Source organism: Rattus norvegicus, chromosome 14 (genome assembly GCF_021556685.1).
Source record: "Rattus norvegicus strain SHRSP/BbbUtx chromosome 14, alternate assembly SHRSP_T2T, whole genome shotgun sequence".
NCBI classification, from domain to species: Eukaryota; Metazoa; Chordata; class Mammalia; order Rodentia; family Muridae; genus Rattus; species Rattus norvegicus.
The window spans coordinates 83,972,799-83,993,657 of NC_141547.1; the positions used below are offsets into that span (position 1 = coordinate 83,972,799).

At 49.8% G+C, this 20,859-nt stretch overlaps 1 protein-coding gene and 1 non-coding gene across 3 annotated transcripts in view; one reads left to right on the top strand and one right to left on the bottom strand.

The window, feature by feature from the left end:
* Window positions 1–8,721, top strand: part of Ascc2 (activating signal cointegrator 1 complex subunit 2) — a 44,280-nt gene extending 35,559 nt beyond the window's left edge. The window contains exons 15-19 of one of the 2 annotated variants that reach the window (XM_087584102.1): window positions 2,605–2,698; window positions 2,784–2,905; window positions 3,376–3,475; window positions 4,659–4,738; window positions 5,937–8,721. In XM_087584102.1, coding sequence (XP_087440228.1) covers window positions 2,605–2,698; window positions 2,784–2,905; window positions 3,376–3,475; window positions 4,659–4,738; window positions 5,937–6,108 — 568 coding nt within the window. In that variant the 3' untranslated portion in view covers window positions 6,109–8,721. The remainder of the gene's footprint in view (window positions 1–2,604; window positions 2,699–2,783; window positions 2,906–3,375; window positions 3,476–4,658; window positions 4,739–5,936) is intronic. The other variant, NM_001109091.1, reaches the window with a different exon arrangement.
* Window positions 8,722–13,094: 4,373 nt separating this feature from the next.
* On the bottom strand, window positions 13,095–13,167 carry Trnat-agu19 (transfer RNA threonine (anticodon AGU) 19). Its single transcript has one exon. It is a non-coding gene; the product is annotated as a tRNA-Thr (tRNA).
* Window positions 13,168–20,859: the final 7,692 nt, after the last annotated feature.

Genomic DNA, 20,859 nt, shown 5'->3' on the forward strand with positions numbered 1-20,859 from the left:
GTGTGCTGAGTGCAGCAAACGCAGGCCCTGTCTGTCTTGTGTGTCTTCTTTGTTTTTGTGCTTTTTTTTTTTCTGAGTTACAGATCGTGTAACTCAGGTACCTTTGAACTCACTCAGTAGCCAAAGCTGCCCTGACCTTGTCCCCTCCCTCCTGTGTCCCATGCACTGCGATGGTGGCATGTGAGGTTAGTGCGCCATTGCGCGCAGCTCCTGCATCATCTCTCTTCATTCCCAGCCCACCCGAGATGAGTGCTGAAAGCAGGAGCTAAGGGGTTCAGTTTGGAGTCAGGGGTCGATGGTTTAAGACAAGGTCTCACTGTGTAGCCCTGGCTGGCCTGGAGCTCACTGTGTAGATCAGGCGGACCTGAAACTCAGAAATCCCCCTGACTCTGCTGCCTTAATGCTGGGCTCACCCTCCACCTAGCCCCATCTTGTGTTTTTTATTATAGATGGTTGTGAGCCACTATTAGAGTGGTGGGAATTGAACCCTGGCCTTCTACAAGAGCAACCAGTGCTCTCAACCATCCCCGGCCCCGCCAGTGCTAGCAGGTGTGCACCACCACAGCAAGCACAGAACTATGGTTTAATGGCCAGAGACTTGCTATGATCACACAGCTTAGTAAATGTAGAGTCAGGGGACCTGGCCCTTCCTTTAGAAGCTTACGACTCTGGACCAGCTCTCTGCCTTTCTGAGTGCTGTTGCTTCCTCACCTAGAAAAAGGTGGGGGGGAGGGGTGCTGTCTCTGTAGGCCATAAGGACCTGTTTGCACTGGGCTTTACAGAATAGGGGTGAGTAGATGAGGAGAGAAAAGGGCTGACGTGTTCCTGGGCTTACTGCCGCTTTGTAAGATTCCAAAGGCAGTCTCTGAAGCCCCTGCTGCCTGTTTCTAGAATCGGGTGAGGCCTGGCCACAGACCGGTCTTTCCTAGCTGCTTGTACTTCTTTTCTCTCCTTGGCTGCAGATCTAGTCAAGATCAAAGTGCAGTGCCCTAGACAGACTGCCTGGGTTCCTGGCTCTGCTGCCTGTTGTGTCCCACGGCCTAGGTCCGGTCCATAGAGGGTGACTTCTACATCAGGCTCTGCAAAGAGCTGTTTAACTAGAGACTACCCGACACACAAGAACTGCCTCACTGGAGTGAGAGAAATCAGACGCCTCGGGCGGCTGCCAGTTGATGGAGGACACTTGTGGTTCTTAGCCCTTGGCCCAACTGAGCCATGCACCAGCTTCCTGGATAAGCTTAGACCCCTTTCACTTTTTACCCCATCCCAACCTGGCAAAGAGAGCCAGTGCAGTGCCAAGGCCACTGTCACAGATCCACAGTCCCAATCCTGGAGTGGTGTGTTTGCTTGTTTGTAGTTGTTTTAAGACAAGGGCTCTTGTAACCAAAGCTGCCCTGTAGCTGTGGAGAACCTTGAACTCCTGACCCTCTTCCTTCATTCTAGGGTCATAGGCATGTGCCACCATGCCCAACTATGACTGTGTGTATTTGAGATAGGGATCTCTGTAGCCTAGGCTGCCTTTAATGCTTAGCAGTTCTCCTGCTAGGATTGTAGGCATGAGTCACTATTGCCAGCTAAGATTCCTGTTTACCTAAGGTTTTTTTCAGATCTAAATCAAATACAACATCCTTTCTGTCCCATTGTGGGGCTCCTGGTACAATAAATACTCTCTTGCCATGGAGTTTCCTCATTTCTGCCTCCAGACCCATGCTGAGCACCAGAGTCAGGGCTCACTTCAGTCTCTCTCAGACGTAGGCCCACCTCCATTCGGCGTATTTGTGCCTTTTACCCACAGCTCCACTATGAGAGCTGATACATATCTTACCCATTTCTGAATTTCTTCCCTTCAAGCCTCAGAATGCTACCTAGCACATAGTAGGCCCTTAATAAAGATTGCCATGGGGCAGCAAAACCCTACTGACCACACTGAGGCTACAGTCCCAACCTGTCCCAGGCTCCCAGACAGCCCTACAGACTCAGATGCCTGCTACCCACCCAGTTATTAGAAGGGCTATGCAGAATCTGCATGGCTGTGTGTGTCTTCTTGTTTTGTTGGACCCTCTCCTCTTGATACATTCCAGAAACCAGATTTCATTGCTAAGCAGAATTTCTTGCTTGGCATCTCTAATTGATTTTCCCCTGCAGGGCTAAAACCACATTCCACAGGCCCGTGTATGTGGCTGACAAGCCAAGTTTCTCTACAGGTTTGCAAAGCCATGGTCAAGAGATCCGAGACCCTGCTGACACTGATGTACAGTTCAGTGTGAGCCGGGTGTGTCCCTCCCCCTCCACTGCACCCATCTGTCCTCACTTATGGCGGTTGGACTACCAGACTTTCCTCCTCCCACGGTGCTCTCAGAAGCTGCACTGTAGAACAAGATTTAGAAGCTGCCATAGTGAAGGGGGTGAGAGGAAGAAGGCAGACCCCTCTTGCCTTGCCCAAGACAGCTTGGGTCTTTCCTGGGCCTAGTACAAAACTGCTGTAGCCTCAGCGTGACCCAAGGTATAACAAAGAGAACCCAGCCTCTCTCTGGGCCTTTTGCCTGCCACAGTCTTCCTGACCTGATGGTGTCCTCCCTCTCTCCCTGCTGTCCTTGGCTCCAGGAAGGAGGAGACCGTGAGGAGCCTGGTGAATGACAAGCAGGCTGTGGTGGCACAGTGGCAGCGCTACCAGAAGTACAGTGTGATAGTGGAGGAGGTAGGCTCCCAGCCTGGGCCTCTGCTGGGTGTGGGAAATCCAGCCGTCCACCCTGCTTCTCTGACCCACAAGTGTGCTATTGTAGGTCCCACTGCAGCCAGGAGAATACCAGGCTGATGACTATGAGGACGAGTATGATGACACATACGATGGCAACCAGGTGGGCGCCAATGATGCTGACTCTGATGACGAGCTCATCAGCCGCAGGTGAGCTGTAAGGCGGACTACCTGGGAAGGGCAAAGATGGCCAGGACCCGAGCCCAGTGGGCTGCCCAACCCCACCGCCACCCCCAGCTCCCGCTCCTTCAACTCAGCCCACAGTGAATCAGGAAACGTTTATTTGGTCTTGGCAAGTCATTTTGCAAGTTTTTTAGGAAGCACAGAACATTTTCCTCGGCAGAATCTTGTAGAGATTCCCCTTTTGCAGATCAAAGCAGGACTTCCTGATGAACGCAGACTGGAGATCCCTAGGGCTCAGGCTCAGCCCCCCTGTCCTCTCCACAGCAGGCTATGGGACCTCTCTTTGAAGAATCTGGGAACTAAAGAGACGCCTGCTCGAAAAGCCCTGTGGGGTCCCTAGCTTCCCAAGCAGGGCCTCCCCAGCCTTCTCCCTGAGGCAGGAGGCCACTCTCCAAGTAGACTCAGTCTTTGATCTTTCTCTCTTTTCCAACCCTCAGGCCCTTCACCATCCCTCAGGTGCTGAGAACCAAAATGCCTGTGGAAGGGCAGGAGGAGGAGTGTGATGAAGAGGATGAGGTTGAAGAGGAGGCCCCCAAGGTATGTCCTAGGCAGATGGCAGATAAAAGAAGGGCAGTCTGAAGGGCAAATTAGAAGCTCTGGGCCTCCCTTCTCTCTGCTTCTGACCCTGGAGCCCTAACACAACTGCTGGTTTGGGGAGGGTCCTTTTAAGTACAGACCATTTGGAGAGCTGCTGGCTTTGATCTCACCTCCACTGCCCAGGGGTCTCTCAGGGGACAAATTAGAGCCTGGGTCTGTGAGCAGCTGAGCTCATTAGGTGTTATACAGTCTAGGAAAAGGAAGGCAGCTATTGGCTGTGGGACCCAGATGGCAGTTCTTAAAAATCAGAAAAGACTTGGTTTAGAGGTCTGAGGCTCTGGAACCAGCTAGATCCTGTAGGTCTGAAAAATCAGTTTTAGCAGCTAAACTTTTTTGCTGCTGCAATCTTAACTTGAAACTCAACATAGAAAACAGATGAAGTGATCTTGCTCCAACTGAGGCAGTAGCCAAGCACTCTGCAGTCCTTAGCAGCCCAACAGGGAACAAACTGGGATGTTTACCTGGCTGTGTAGAGGGCCTGGCGGGAAGTGGCCTGAGTGTTGAGAAGAGCACGCCCTGCCACCGGGAGCCCTCTACTGCCACACCTCCTCTTTGGCCACCCTGGGCTTAATCCACAGTTAATATGACGCCACCATCTTTCCATGTCACTAATTCTAGTCCTTTACAAGTTTTTGTTGTTGTCTGTTTTTAAGATACATTCTCTGTCAGAGCCTGCTAGTTTCCTGAGGTCCCAGCTTTCCCCTGTACAGGCCCTCAACGTGGACTCTGGGCATAGAGAGCTCAAGAGCAGCTCTCTCACAGCCCCTGCTGTGGCACAGAGTGAGGCCTGACCTCCCAGAGTCTCGGGACAAGCATGCCTCCAAGGGCCTCACTTGGCTTCCTGGCCCTTTGTGTCCTTTCCCGTTAGCCTCTCAGCCAATACCATACTCCCATGTTGTACCCCCTGAGGGCCTTTCACCCCAACAGCCTACCCCACATCCCTCCAGCTCCTTCCTTAAAGGAAGCTTCAGATGGTGACCAGCTCCATCCCAAGTGCCCACCCTGCCTGCTGTTGCAGTCCATACTCTCTGTGGGCACATCAGGATCCCTTCCGGCATGGCCCCACACAGCCTAGGGGAAGGGAAGCTCATGACTGAAATGCTGTCTTCTCTTCCTTCCACAGCCAGACCATTTCATTCAGGATCCTGCAGTGCTGAGGGAAAAGGCTGAAGCTAGGCGCATAGCCTTCCTCGCCAGGAAAGGGTGAGCATTGGAGGGGCTAATTCACCTGGAGGAGACCCATCAGGAGAGCCATGCGGGAAACCATGGGCCATTTGGGGTAGTTCCTTAGCTACCATCTGTTCTAGGAAGTAACTATTAATACAGTATCATCCTCCCTGCTGTCCCGGAGACAATAAATAACTTAGCAAAGGTCACACAGCATTAAGTGGACCTAAAGATGAAGTATGTGCCTGTAGTCTCAGCCACGTGGGCTGAAACGAGAGAATCATTTGATACCAGGATTTCAAAACCAGTGTGGGTAATGTAGCACATGAATACAGCCCAGATCACAATGTGAGCTGTGATCCATCCCAGTATGCACATGGCAAAGGCAAGTGTGTCTCTGGGTCAGAGGGCACGTGGTGAGCGCCTGGCCAAAAACAAGGAAATAAAGGGCTGAGCCCTTTACCACTCATGATCAGTGCTGACAGACAGTGTGAGTCTGTCTGTCACTCGGCATTGGAGTGCATGCACAGCTATCTCATAGGAGCAGGCACATAACACACCTTAGTGCCATAGCGTCATGGTAGGGACACTGGGCACTTGAGCTAAGCCCCAGGAAGCACAAGTCTGTTGGAGAGGGTCTTTATCAGGGACCCCTGACATGACTTTCAGGCTCCCTCTTTTTCTTAATGGAGAAACTGGCCAAATGGGCCAAGGGTAAATGCAACCTAGGCTCTGGGTATAGGTGAGATCGCCCCAAGAGACGTTTGATTTCATTCTGAAGGTCACAGGGAGTCACAGGTTGTTGGTCAAAGAGCAAAGCTATTCTGACTTCTTCCATTCATCCCCTTGACAGTAATGCACTGAGCAGACCCCAGAGACTGACCCTCGGTCAGCTCTGTAAGCAGATATGGCTATTGGGGACCACTAAGTTAGGACCTGACATATAAAATATGAGCACTGCCTATTTGGGGCGCAGGGTGGGGGGTGTCTGTGTGACAGAGGGAAGGAACCTACCATTCAGCCCACTAACAGTTCTTACCCACAGATGGTGGTGGGCCCATCTGGAGGTGAGGCTCAGGAGAAAATCAGGCTTGGGACTGGGTTCTGTTTCCCTTCCTATCTAGACCTGGCCAGGGTGTGTCCTCAGTGGAAGCCGTGGGGATGGGCTATGGGGGTCTTCCAGTCAGAGCCTCTTCCAGCAGATCTCTCTCCATCATGGACGTTACTCCCTTAGGTATCGACCTGAGAACTCCACTGCAGTGACAGGTGGACCCCGGGGCCATGGGCAAAGCCGAGAAACAACCCAGGAGCGCAGGAAGAAAGAGGCCAACAAGGCAGCCAGAGCCAACCACAGCCGTAGAACCATGGCTGACCGAAAGAGAAACAAAGGCATGATCCCATCCTGAGGCCACAAGCTGCCTGGACCAGGGAGGCCCCTCAAGACCACCATCACACCTCACCTACCAGCCAGCCGTGAGCGCCTTCTTGTCAAACACACAGTGCCTTATCCCTTGGTGCGGGAACCCAGTGCCATCGAGCAGGCTCTCTCCCAGCTGTGCTGGTGGGAAGGATGGGGCTGCAGAACCAAAGTGTCTCTCATCTCGGGCAGCAAGGCACCACCTCCAGAAGTCCTGGATGGCAGGAGACCTGTATATTCAGAAGCAACGAAAGGCCCATGAATAAAGTTTCTGACCTTCCAACAGTGCTCCCTGACATGCTCCAGCCTTCTCCCTCTGTCCTTCTTCCGGGACACCAACACCTGAAAGACAAGAAGCCAGTGTCCCGTGCTCTGTTGACTTTCTATGCTGGCCCGCTTGGGTCACCTCCTAATGCTGTTCTGCCTTGCTGTGTGTGTGACCTCTGTGGCTGTGGAAGGAAGTGGCCATTGTGAGGCCTAACGTCCCTTCTGTTGTTACCTCCTGTGCCTCCTCCTCAGGGGGTCTTGTCAGTTACAGGACACAGGAGGGGAGTGGGATGTGGGAGCTGAGAGTGTTTTTAGGCCACAGGAAGGAAGTGACAGAGCAGGTCTTAGAAGCTGTCAACCCCTGGCAGTATAGGCTCTAGATCCATGTAGATTATGTCAACCCCTGTGTCGCAACTGGCACAAGGACACTTGGCCAGTTTCAGAGTGTCATAGTTATAAATGTACTATTAGCCACTACCCTCCCAATGTAGAGACTGCAAGCCGCTAGAAAGAAGTGAAGGTTTGCTGCCAAACCCTGTTGAGCGAGGACTAGGCTGGCTTCCAGAGCCCTTTCCTCGTGTGGCCCACTCTGCAGTGGGAATCAGCTAACAGGTCTCCTGGGTTTAACTGCTGTGCAGGGGATTGACAGTGGGGTCCTTGCTGGGCTGATCCTGATCCAGCAGGGCCTGGAATCTTACCAACAGATCTTTTAGATGCCAGGATCATTGATTTGCTTGTAGTTAGGGCCAGCAGGCAGACAGGTACTTGATGGATTGTTCTATTAGGCCAGCCTGCGCAAGTGGAACCAAATGCCATCCCTCTGTGCCTGGCTGGCCTCTGGGAGCATTTGAGATACAGAGCAGGTACAGGGTGGGATGGATCCTGCCCTAGGGCTGCTGAATTAGCTGAGATCTGGCAGTTAGCCATACTGACAGACAGCAGGAAAACTGTTTCCTCCTAGACGCACTTACCAGTGGCACAGTCCTGTCTCTTCTCCCTGACTAAACTCAGACCAAGCTGCAGTGTCTGATGCAAGGCAAGTGGGCTTGGGAGCTCCTGGCCTGCGTCCGCCTTGCCTGCTGCTCTTCCTTGGAGCAGCCACATCTGCTCTGGGCTGTCTGTTCCTTCAGCCACCCAGAGGACCACCCATGTTTCCCAGGAGCAGTCTGGCTGAAAGGACATCGCTGTCTCCTGTTTCCTTGCACACTGGGCCAGAGCAAACATACTGCCCCTGAGGAGCCGTTGCTGTGTCTTTCATCCCTCCAGGACACCCTTTCAGGCGAACCAGTTCGAGCATTCCCGTTACCCCGTTCCTTTAGCCTCAGCGTTGGTGAAGTCCTGAAGGATGAATTCTGAGGCTGTTGCTCAGTAGGAGAACACTTGCCTGATATGCACAAGGCTTAGGTTTGTCCCCGGACTATTTACATAAAGGAAGTCCCCAGGGGATTCCAAATTTAAGATTAGCAGCCCAAGAGTTTTGGATGGGTGAACCATTTGGTCCCTAGACCCACACCCCTGCCGGCCTATGCGGGTATTTTCCAAGTGCCTTTTCTGTGCCCTACAGAAAATGTAACCATCATAGATGTTTCTGGAGAAACTTTTTTATTTATTTATTTTTTTGAGAAGGGTTTCTCTGTGTCATAGCCCTGGCTGTCCTGGACTTTGTAGACTAACTTAGCCTCCAACTCACAGAGATCCACCTGCCTCTGCTGGGATTAAAGGCATGCACCACCACTCTTGGCCCTGAGGAAACTTTTAAAATCTTGTACCTCTAAAAGGATACCAGACCCAAGTGTCATCATACCACGTCTATGAATGGTCAGCCACCAGAGCTTTTGTGCTCCAGTGAGACAGAACCAGAAATGGATTATAAGAGACCTAAGAGCCTGTGGAGAAGGGCAGAGCAGGCAGTCTGCCCATGGTGTCTTAGTAGTGGATGCATGTCCTTGTCATGCTGCCCCAGCTGAGGCTGCAGGAGGAAACAGTTGGCCCAAGCCTGCATGTCACTGCCCTACCAGGAGGTCAGATTCAGTAACAGTGCCGAGAAATAAAATCAGAGTTAGACGTGGTGGCACACACTTATTTCTTGGGAGGTAAAGACATTTCAAGGATAGCCCAAGCTGTATGAGACCCTGTCTGTAAATAAAGAGAAACCAAATCTCTCTGAAGAACAAACCTAGAGGCAGAATGCGTGAACGTAGTGTAAGGCCTTGTTTGTGAGAACGTTAAGGCTCCTTTTTGCACACAGACCAAGTGTGGCAGGAACTGTATGCGTGATGGTAGTGGGAGGACCATGATCCCTGCTGTTGGCAATAAACAGGTTTCTGGAGTCTCACTCGCGCCAGTTTCCTGTGTGTTTCCCTGCAGTCCTTGCTGTAATCTTGCAGTGTCAAACCAGGTGAGAAGACTGAGGTAGAGAGGCCCAAGGTCATATAGTGCGGGACCACAATTAGGATCAGTCCCAGGGATGGCTCCTGAAGCCTGACTCTTGAAGCCACGTGCCATACTATCTCTCCCCACTGCAATCAAGGAAGACAGGCTAGTACTTACATCACAGGGTGCTTGGACACACTAGGCTGCTGGAATTCCCAAGAACATGGGATACGGTCCCACAGAGCTAGAACTGGGTTACCCTCTTCCTTTCCCCTTCCCCCTCTCCTCATCCCTTCCCCCTCCCTCTCTGCTCTGTCTCCACTTCCAAGACGTTTGTCTAGTCTACTGTTCAGCCTACTGAAAATGCTTTCAAGAACTTTTTAAAACCTTTCTTTAGTTGTGTGTGTGTGTGAGTTTATATGTACCACATGTGTGCAGGTGCCTGTGCAGACCCGAGGAAGCTGGATCCCCTGGACTGGAATTAAATGCCATTATGAGCTCCCTGACGTGGGTGCTGGCAGATGGACCTGGGTCATCTGCAAGAGCAGTGCGCATTCCTAACCTCCGACCATCTCTCCAGGTCCTTATGTTGTCTTGGGAGACAGGATCAAATTTAAGATCCTCCTGCCTCAGCCTCCTGCATTCTAGGATTGTAGGCATGAAACCTCTCCTTAGAGAGAAGGAGAAAAGGTTGTTGTGTCCTGATCAGAGTCTGAATGGCACTGAAGCCTGGGAGAGCTCTGACCACAAGCTCAGCCTGTCCCAGGGACCAGCCCCAAATAGCCAACATCCATCCACTACGGAGAAGCCAAGAGTGGAGACAAGCACCTCTATTAGAGCATGCCCCTCTTAGTGTCAGCATGTGTGCATAAGGCCCACCTCTGCCCTCCTGGACGTCACAGTACAAAGGGCACATTGGACATTAAGTGAAATATGTTGGAGAAGCAGAAAGAGCTAAGAGCAGAAGGACTGGAGAAGCCAAGGCTATGTCTTGCGCAGCAGCAGGAGGTCACCTGAGACCATGGGGTTCAGCATAGCTTGGCTCACAGTAGTGGGGGATACAGAGAGGAGTCAGGCTGCAGGAGAGCACTGAAGAGGAAGAAGAGGCTCAGGTAAACAAGGTAGGCTGGAACAACCCCACCTTTAACTTTCTAGAAGGAGCCAGGATTCCAGGGACCCATGGGAGGAAGGGTGGGCTGGGATCCGTAACCAGCTGCTAAGCCAGCCCTGGCCTCCCCTCTTACCAAGACTCTTGGATATATAGCAACAAGAGGGTCCTGGCAGAAGCCAATGGTGGTTGCTGCAGCTCTGCAGCCCTGACCAAGGTTGAAAAGTTGATTCTGGGACCGGAGCAATAGCTCGACAGTCAAAAGCGCTGGCTGTTCTAAAGGACCCTGGTTCAATCTCTGACACCCCTGAGGTGGGGCTCTGCAACTCCAGTCTCGAGGCTCAGAAGCCCTCTCTGACCTCTGATGTGCACTGCGTATGTGGGGTGCATGTGCACAGACATACATGCAGGCAAAATACCTACACGGTGTTTTTTTTAAAGATTGGTGCAGGGGTTGGGGATTTAGTTCAGTGGTAGGGCGCTTGCCTAGCAAGCGAAAGGCCCTGGGTTCGGTCCCCAGCTCCGAAAAAAAAAAAAGAAAAAAAAAGATTGGTGCAGGTGACAGGACCTTCTGCTTACCTGTGTTATGAGCAGGATGTGAGGGAGCGATAAGTCCCCAAAACAGCCAGGAGAGTTTTGCCTTCGTATCACACAGAAAAAATTCTCTACCACCACCGAGTGAGAGGGTTTTACCCAGGTAAGCCCTCAGCTTATTAAACCCCCGGCAGACCCCGTGTCTTCCCCTGTACCCCTCACAAGTTGTGAGGATTTGAGTTGAATTTCTGTGGGGCTCTCCCAGACAGTTTCCATCCGTTTACTTGCTGTGGTCAGAATGACTAAAGTGACAGGCACTAAGTTCTGGTTTTCCAAAAAAGGACGTTTTGACACCAATTTTTCCCAACTGCAAGACATTCATCACCCATCACTGTGACACGTCCGTTAAAGTGTTCTGCCATTCCAAGGAGGTAATTATGGCTCCCCACCCCCACTACTCCATAACAAGAGCCAAACACAAAAGTAGCCTCCTGGTTGCTGAACCCTGATTCCTGACGACTCCAGTATGGTCTTTTTAACGTTTACACACAGACTCAGTCCTGTTCCCCTCTCACATTCTGGTTCACTTGCTTCTGGTTCTTTCACTCGGATTCTCAGGCCTGCTCATACCTGTAGATGCTAATGCGTCTACAAAGGAGGATGGGGGGGGGGGTGTCAAAAGAGCAGTGGACTGAAGGCCAGGAGCCAAGAGGTGGAGAGGTGGACTGGCTGGTAAAGTGGATGCCGCCTAAACATAAAACCTGAGTTCTGGTCCCCACCGTCCAAGTAAAAGCAATAGGCCAGGGGTGATGGCACACACCCTTAGTCCCAGCACTTAGGAGACAGACTGTTAGATCTCTGTGAGTTCGAGGCCAGCCTCATTTACACAGCAAATTCAAGTAGCCACAGCAGCAGCCCAATCCTCTCCTTAAGGATGCAAAGTGGCCAAGGCAGAATTCAGAGGGGTGAGCCAACCTCCAAAGTCTATACCCGCAACCCCTGAGCTTCCTGTTTCTCTCTAGTTGGCACCTGAGATGGGAAATCAAAAGTATTTGCTTAACATGGGTTAGGGGGGTTCGTTACCTCCTTGATTCTAAACACTGTTCTAATGCTGATTCAATTTATAATCAAAATCATTCTGTGAACAGAGAGCCAGAGGAAGGGGAAAACGGGAAGCTGGGCAGGATACAGTTTTACAGTTTCCACTTTACCACAGCCTGGAGGGAGGGGGTCTCCTAGGAAGGCCCAGTTGGAAAGGAAGGTTTCATTAAGCAATCAGACATCACATGGAATCGCTGTCAGAGGCTGGCTGGTCTCGGCCACTGCCGCTGGAGGCCTGCCCAAGAAGGATCCGGATCTGTGCAGACACCAAGGACAGGGAAGTGAAGGGGATTCAGTTGCTCAGGGTAAGATGAGGCCTGCCCAGGAATGCCTGAGATTTAACTAGTGTTGGAGATGCAAGATTGCCAGGGAACACAGGTGACAATCAAGAGACCATGATCAGGCCTCCGAGGTCACAGCACACAGGAGACACTTAGAGGATTCAGCTGCATAGTCCTCACAGCTCTCAGCCCTCACCCAGTGGATCGAATATGCTAATTCATGCTGCTCCCTGGAGACTTGGCAAGGAGCCCCCGTTTAATTTTTTTAAAATCTGTTTAGACTTTTTTATAAGTATTTCTGCTTGCATGTGTGTCTGTCCACCCCACATATACCTGGTACCCACAGAGGCCAAGAGAGGACGTTGCATCCCTTGGAACTGGAGTTACAGATGTTTGTGACGCACCGTGTGGCTGCGTCCTCGGCAAGAGCAGTAAGAGTTCTTAATGGCTAAGCCGTCTCTCCATCCTGTGTCTGTTAATTTCTTGGCTACTACAATATAGCGAAGAGGCCAACCTGGTAGGCCTGGGCTAGGCACACCATAAACACTGTGGCATCGCTGCCCTACCACTGTGGGAGGGGCAATGCAGTCCTTAAGGTTCTACCTCCCACGTGAGAGGAAACAGGCCTCAAAAGGGAAGCCGTCTGCCAGGTCTCCCAGATGGAGACTAGAAAGGCTAGGGTTTGGTTTTTGTTTTTTGGAATGTGTGTGTGTGTGTGTGTGTGTGTGTGTGTGTGTGTGTGTGTGTGCGCGCACTTGTATACACATACGAACATGCTTATGTGAAGATCAGAGGACAACTTTCAAGAGTAGGTATAAAATGAATTATTTTTAATATAAGTGTAAGCAGTGAATTAATTCAGCAGCTATATTTCTCATGCTAGTCCCCAATAACCACACAGAGAAACCAAGATTTCTTTCAAGCTAACACCTCAATAGCTGAGCAGCTAAATGATCTGAAACCACCCTTTGCTAATCTGGCTGCCTCCCAGCCGTGAATCATGAGACTTGGTATTATTGATCAGACTCTCCGGCCTTCAGGTGTTTATTCTCATGGTGTCTTCCTGGACCCTCTCACCCTCAGATTCATCACATCCGAACCTCCCTCCCTCACCTCCCCTCCCCCCCCCCCCCCCCCCCCTCTCTCTCTCTCTCCCCTCTCTCCCTGGCCGGCAGATATCCCACCCTATTCTCTCTTCTGCCCAGCCATTGGGTGATCAGCATTTACCGTCAAGGCAGAGAATAAATGATAAGAATTGTTTACATAAACCTGAGACTGGAGATTCTGGGTTTTTTTTTTTCTTTTCTTTTTTTTGGAGCTGGGGACCGAACCCAGGGCCTTGCGCTTACTAGGCAAACGCTCTACCACTGAGCTAAATCCCCAACCCCTGGAGATTCTTGATATACGTATTACAGTGCTGTGTCTGGATTGAAACAAGATTTGAGGGTACAGAAGTCAGCATTTGAATAGCACAAGGATAACCTTACAATGAACGCACATTATGCCTACAGGTTGGTTTTCTTCCCTTCTGAGGTGGGGTCTTTCTTCTTGCCTCTGCCTGGAGAGTTCTCCAGGCTGGCTGGCTTCAGGCTGCCTCTCCTGTCCCTTCTTCCATCTTCCTGTACGAGTGCTGTTACCACACTCGGGGTTCACCACATCCGTCTTTTTTCTTTACTTTTATGTATGTGAATTTTTGGCTGTATGTATGTCCATGCACCACATCATACATGCCTGGTCCCCAAAGAGACCAGAAGAGAGCATCGAGTCCCCTGGTATTGGAGTGATAGATGGTTATGAGCTGCCATCTGGATGCTGGGACTTGAACTTGGGTCTTCTGGAGAAGAATAGCCAGTGCTTCCAATGGCTGAGCTATATCTCCTCTAGTCCCCTACGTCTAGCTTTTTACGTGACTTCTGAGATTGAATTTGAATCACAGGTTTGTGTGGCCAGCGCTCTTACCTGCTGAGCCAATTCTCTGGTCTTCAGGGATCTTAATTCAGCCACTCCCTGTTCCCATAACCTATGACCAGGCCCAGGCTGCACAGCTCAGCAAGGGTTTACAGGTTCCCAAGACAGGTTCGAGGAAGCCTGGATCTACACACGCTAAAATCTTGCAGGCAGTGGGCAGCCTTGGAAAGTATTTGAGCTCAAGAGTTGACCAGGGAATATCAATCACAAGGATGTAAGGGTCCAGAACAGTCTGAGAAGATTCTTTGCAAGAGTCTGGAAACAACTCGAGGACAGGAAACAGCAGGAAGGCTGACAGCGCGGGCTACCAACTGAGCGGCTCCTAGCCAGCACTGTCTACTCACCATCATTGCTTTGCCCTTGGAGCCAGCTGGCATCTGCCCTTGGCATTCAATCCGTATATAAATTCAACCGTAGCAGGCCAAGGCCCCAATGAAAAGAGAAAAATGAGTTTTCCAGGGCTTAGAATAGTAGCTATGAAGCTGGGCAGTGGCGGCGCATGCCTTTAGTCACAACACTGGAGAAGCAAAGGCAGGCAGATCTCTGAGTCTACAGAGCAAGTTCCAGGACAGCCAGAAACCCTGTCAGGAAGAAAAGGAAGGAAGGAATGAAGGGAGAGAGGAAGGGAGGAAGGAACGAAGGAAGGGAAGAAAGAATGATAAACATGAACTTCCCCTCTGCAGCCAACTGCCTGCCTCTCACCTCTGCTAACCATGTCACTCTGACAGAGAGCCTCTCTGAGCTTCACTGACTTAGCGCTGTCTTTCTCCAAACGTGATTTCCAATAGCTGCCCAAAGCCTGGCCATGGTGAGACCAAAGAAGCCAGCGTTTCTGTGCATGTGTGCGCACACATGTCTGTGTGTCTGTGTGTCTGTGTGTCTGTGTGTGTGTCTGTGTGTTTCTGTGTGTGTGTGTGTCTTCATGTGTGTCTGTCTGTGTCTGTCTGTGTGTGTCTGTGTGTGTATCTGAGTGTGTGTCTGTCTGTGTGTGTGTGTGAAATTATCCTAGTAGTTGCCCCCCATACAGCATGTTCATCAGTCAAGCAGCTTCCTCCGACTGCAACTCATCCGTGGAATTTGTATTCCAACCCAACTTTGCCCATCACTCAGACACTTACCACGCATTGATTTCCGACCGTCCTCAGAAGACTGGAAGCTCATTTGTAGGGCAACCCTTGTTCCTTGTTTTGGGAAGGGCTGGCTTCATGCCAGGGATGGACTCTATTTCTTTTAAATGACTTCTATGGCTTCCCACGCTTACTACAATGGCAATGACATGCTCAGTATGATTCCCACAACTCAGCAGAGAGAATCCTCCCATGTGGAAAGAATAGCCGTTGGCTCTGGAGTTCTTGGAGCAGTTTTTAGTTTAAAATGAGGAATATATGCCTTGGTGTTCTACAAAAATAGGATCACAGTGAACACACAGTTAAAACCGTCTCTTCTGTCTGCGAACACTTTCCCTTCTCACTTGGAGTGCAGTGGCCGCTCACCCCACCGCAGGCTGCCTCAGTCTGGCTGCCTGCTACAATGTACACTTGGGTTAGTCCTAATTTTTTTATAGATTTATTTATTTATTTTATATATGCGAATACACTGTCGCTGTCTTCAGACACACCGGAAGAGGGCATCAGATCCCATTACAGATGGTTGTGAGTCACCATGTGGTTGCTGGGAATTGAACTCAGGACCTCTGGAAGAGGAGTCAGAATTCTAAACCACTGAGCCATTTCTCCAGCCCCCTAAGCCTCTTAAAAAGACTTATTTTTTTTTAGCTTATGTGTATAGTGAGGGTGTGTGTGAGCATGAGTGTAGGTGTCACGGGTGTTGGATTCTCTAGCGCTGGAAGTAAATTATGAGCCACCTGATGTAGTCCTGGGAAGGAAATCCAGTCTTTTGCAAGAGTAGCGTGTTCTCTAGCATTTGTAAGTTTGTTTATTAAGACAGGGTTTCTCTGTGTAGACCTGGCTGTCCCGGAACTCACTCTGTAGACCAGGCTGTCTGAAAACACAGAGATCTGCCTGCCTCTGCCTCCCATGTTAACTCATGGGTGTGCACCACTCTGTCCTGCCGGCTCCAGCTTTTGCTTTTTTTTTTTTATTTTTTTTTTTATTTTTTATTTTTTTTTCGGAGCTGGGGACCGAACCCAGGGCCTTGCGCTCGCTAGGCAAGCGCTCTACCGCTGAGCTAAATCCCCAACCCCCAGCCTTTGCTTTTTTATTTTCCAAGACAGGGTCGAGTGTCATCCAACTTCGTGCTCAAAGGGTTTTATGTGGTTCAGGTGATCAAACCCAGGGGCGTCATATGTTAGGCAAGCACAGAGCTGCACCCCTGGCATCTTTGTTTTGTTTTTTTGGTTGTTGTTGTTTTCTTTTTCCTTTTTGTATTTTGTTTTTTAGACAGGGTTTCACTATGTAGCTCTGGTTGTTCTGGAATTCACTATGTAGAGCAGCCTGGACCTGAACTCTGCCTGCCTCTGACACCCAAGTGCTGGGATCTAAGGCGTACATTGCTACATCCTACCGTGACTTCTAGCTTTTAACCTTGAGATGCTCTTCTTAAATTGCCCAGACCAGCCTTGAACTTCTGTATACCTTAGGCTGGCCTCTAATTTGAACTATTTGCTTTAACCCCTGGAGTAGCTGAGATCAAAAGCATGTGCCTGTAGGCCCAGTTCTCCATCCATGTTTTGGCCTGACTTCTGCCTGTAATTCTTCCTTTCCACTGCTGGGCTCCCTTCCCAGGGACACTGCTTAATAAAACTGCACCAAGGCCCCAGCACAGATCCCGTTTCCTGGACCCTCCTGGACTCAGACAATGAGTAGGGAGCACCCTGTGCTTGTCTCCCAGTAGTGAATTCAAGATGCACTAGGTCTGCAGGCCTAAGATGCTGACAACTGGCCTGCTCCTGGGCAGCCCCCACCTGCCTGACTGCATCAGTCTGCTGAGGAAGCTGAGCTGTATACAGCTATCTTGCCCACATAGCCGGGATCATAGTCCATGGAACCGTATCATTGTGCCGTTTCACAGATATGGAAAGCCGCTCAGAGAAGGTAAGCAACTGGCTGATGGCCACACAGCCAGCAGGAAGTCAGTTAGAAGGTTAACTCAGAACCATCCGTATTCGTTATGCTTTAGAGCTGCTCAGGGCACTGGAACACATTAAATGCCAGTGACATTGTAAAGCTCTCATGTGAATATCTGGCTCAGAGGAAATGGTCCATAAAGAATTCCTAAACAGGAACCCTCAGGGCCAGGTGAGGTGGCTTGTGTAGAACAGAGACAGCCCTGAATATGTGAAGCCCCGGGTGAGCGTGTTGTTGACATGCGTGCAGCCATGTCAACGACCCCAGAGTCTCAGCCATGGAGGAAGCCATGGAGGTCTTCCCAGGCTTGGCTTAGGAGAGGGCAGAGTCTTCCTCAGGTCCAAGTGTGAATGTTGACAGTGCACGCAGAAACATCGCCAGTAGCCTGAAGACCACTCCCCTACAGAGACTGCACCTACCAAGGTCAGCTGAACCTGTCTCCTTGGTCAGCTGTACACCATAAACCCTGCCTCTTTGTTTATCTACATGTGATAACTCCCTCCTTGTTCAGCTGTAACCCCGCCTCTCTGTCGAATATAAACATACATACAGGTTGGGGATTTAGCTCAGTGGTAGAGCGCTTGCCTAGCAAGCGCAAGGCCCTGGGTTCGGTCCCCAGCTCCGAAAAATAGAAAAGAAAAAAAATACATACATATATATACACACACATATATAATATATATACATATATACACACATGTATGCATATATACAGTTATATATACACACACATATATATGCATATATGCATTTATATATACACACATATATACATATATACATATATATATAACTATATAATAAACGGGCTGCACTCTTGTGCCCTGCACTCCTGCTGAGAGCTCAGACCCCCATCCTAACTTTCTCTTCTTTTCTTCAGTCCCTCACTGCCCTAATCAGGTCCCTTCCTGGAGCCTCACTGACAAGGCAATGGCTCACACCTGTAATCCAGTGTTTGGTAGGCTGAGACAGAAGGATTGCCACAAGTAAAGCAACTCAGGGTAACATAGTGAGGTCCAAGCCAGTCTGGGCTGGTACACAGTAACACCTTGTTTCAAAAAGGAAAAGGGATAGGAAGGAAGAAAGGAGGGAGGAAGGAAGAGAGAGTGGGAAGGAAGAGGGAGGGAAGAAGGAAGAAGGGAGGGAGGGAAAGAAGGAGGCAAAACCCTTCAGGCTTCTTTTTTTTTTTTAAAGATTTATTTATTTATTATATATGAGTACACTGCAGTCTTCAGACACACCAGAAGAGGGCATCAGATCTCATTACAGATGGTTGTGAGCCACCATGTGGTTGCTGGGAATTGAACTCAGGACCTCTGGAAGAGCAGTCGGTGCTCTTAACCGCTGAGCCATCTCTCCAGCCCTTCCTTTTTTTTCTTTTCTTTTTTTTTTTTTGGTTCTTTTTTTTCGGAGCTGGGGACCGAACCCAGGGCCTTGCGCTTCCTAGGTAAGTGCTCTACCACTGAGCTAAATCCCCAGCCCCTCCTTTTCTTTTAAAAATGAGTTCTAAACTCCTTTCTTTGACTTGGACACTGGGCCAAGCTTGTGCCCACCACGGGGCCTTGCAAGTGCCCTCCTTATTCCTGAAGTTCTGGTGTTTTCTATCTTTTCTTGGCCAAGATTTCCCCCATATCTCAGCTATGACATCATTCCTATGACCTTCCCTGATCACAGTGCGGTTTTCAAACCCCCATCACCCTGACAGGACCTGTTTTATTGCGTTTATTTGTCTAGTTAACCATTTGTTGAAACAGGGTCTTACTATGGAGGCTATGTTGGCCTCAAGCTCTCAGAGATCCACCTTGCCTCTTGAAGACAATGTGAAAACACTGTGGCTCAACTGTATTTTCTTCATACCTAATGCTGGCCATGGTGGCACACGCCTTTAATCCCAGCGCTCAGGAGGCAGAAGCAGGTGGAGCTCTGTGAGTTCCAGGCCGGCCTGCTCTATATAATGAATTTCAGGAGAGCCAGGGCCATGTAACGAGGCCCTTTCTCTAAATAAATAAATAAATAAATAAATAAATAAATAAATAAATAAATAAATCCCCACAAACAAAGCATTAAAAAATAAAATAAAACCTCTTACCTAAATTCCTCCCTACTTCAAGAGAGCAGGGGCGTGTCTTGTCCCTACTGTGTGCTGAGGATCTAGGATGGTGGCAGACAGAAAAGGGCATTCATTCGGGAAGACGCGCAGGCCTTGGAAGATGGTCAGTAGTGTTTGCTGTGCATGACGAGGACCTGAGTTTAGATCCCCACTACTCTGTAAAAAGCAAGAACCCCTTTAATGAAGTGGGGACTTCTGGTTTCTTTGGAAAGTTGGTTATGTCAAATGATGCTTCGCTGGGGCACACAGGTGAAAGGATGGTTTGATAGAGCAAACACAGGAGAGGACCCTTGATGAAGGAGTACAATGTGACCCCACAGACAGTGGGAGACGAGCACTGAGCACTGGTTTGGTTTGCTCCACCTCGCTCTTCTTCACTGAGACGCGAATGTATCGGTTCGCCTTACATTCTTACGTTGAGCTTACGTTGTTGAGCTCACGTTGTGATGATGCCACCACTGAGAGAAGAAACTCGACCAAGAGCTGCCTGTGAGGTTCCTGCAGCCGCTTGCCTCTTCTGAGGCCTCGCTTCAGGTGGTTGGCAGCGAGCCTAACAGTTCCTTCAGGATTGAACCACAGCTGCAGGTTCGTGCCTGGGGTCTGCCTGCCTAGAGGACTGGGCTGCGGCTGCTGAGTTTGCTGTTTGGTGTTTGCTACGGGACTGAACTGCTGCCCAGGAAGATCGAGCTCGCCCCCTAAGAACTATTACTGAACAGACCACTCCCCCTTATCCTACTAACGTTTCTCTTCCGATACCTCTGCTGGGTGGTGGGCTAGAGGAGAGGTTGAAGCCTTACAAAAAGGTTGCAAAAAATGTATGCCTGCACTTTAATCCCAGCATCGAGGAGGCAGACCTTTATAAGTTTGAGGCCAGCCTGGTCTACATAATCAGTTCCAGCCACCCAAGGCTACACAGAAAGACGTGTCAAAAGAAAACAAACAAAAACTTTAAGAATTAAAAAAAAAAGGGGGGGTGTGGGGATTTAGCTCAGTGGTAGAGCACGTGCCTAGCGAGCGCAAGACCCTGGGTTCAGTCCCCAGCTCCGAAAAAAAGAAAAAAAAAATAAGCGAAGAGTAATTAAAGACACTTGAGGTGACCTCTGACCTCCATGCACACAGAAAACATGTGCATGTGTACACCCACTCATACATATGTGCATGTGTACACATACACACAGGTGCATGTACACACACACACACACACACACACACACACACACACACAGCAGTATGTCCTAACTGAAAAGATGGTTGAATGGATGCTCATTAAGTCTGTTAGTCTGTTGTGCTGAAGATGAAACCCAAAGTCTCATGTGTGTTACACAAGTGTGCTACATTTTCAGCCCATCAGGATTTGTGTGTGTGTGTGTGTGTGTGTGTGTGTGTGTGTGTGTGTGTGTCTGGCTTATTGGTTATTTAATGGACTTTTTTTTTTTTTGCTTTGTGTTTGTTTTTTGAGATGGGATCTCTATGTTTGTTTTTTGAGATGGGATCTCTAGCTGCCTAGGCTGCCCTTGAACTTCCGGACTCAACCGATTCTCCTGCCACAGACTCCCTAGTAGCTAAGACTTTAGGTGCACCACAAGCCCCAGGTAGGAGGTGTGTCTGCATAGGACACTGGGAACCAGGGAGGAGTGTCTGCTTGCCCGAAGCTGTTTTTTCACAGAGACCTTCTAGAATTTCATGTATGTAGCTTTCTGATACCTAGCTGGGTTCCAGCAATCCTCCTGCCTCAGCTTCCCAGATAGCATAGTGCGCTCTCTCTCTCTCTCTCTCTCTCTCTCTCTCTCTCTCTCTCTCTCTCTCTCTTTCTCTACTATGTCCAGGGTCTTAGTATGCAGGTAAGTTTGATTGGAATGTTACTGCCTCAGCCTCCTAAGAACTAAAATTACAAGTATGCACTATTCCCATA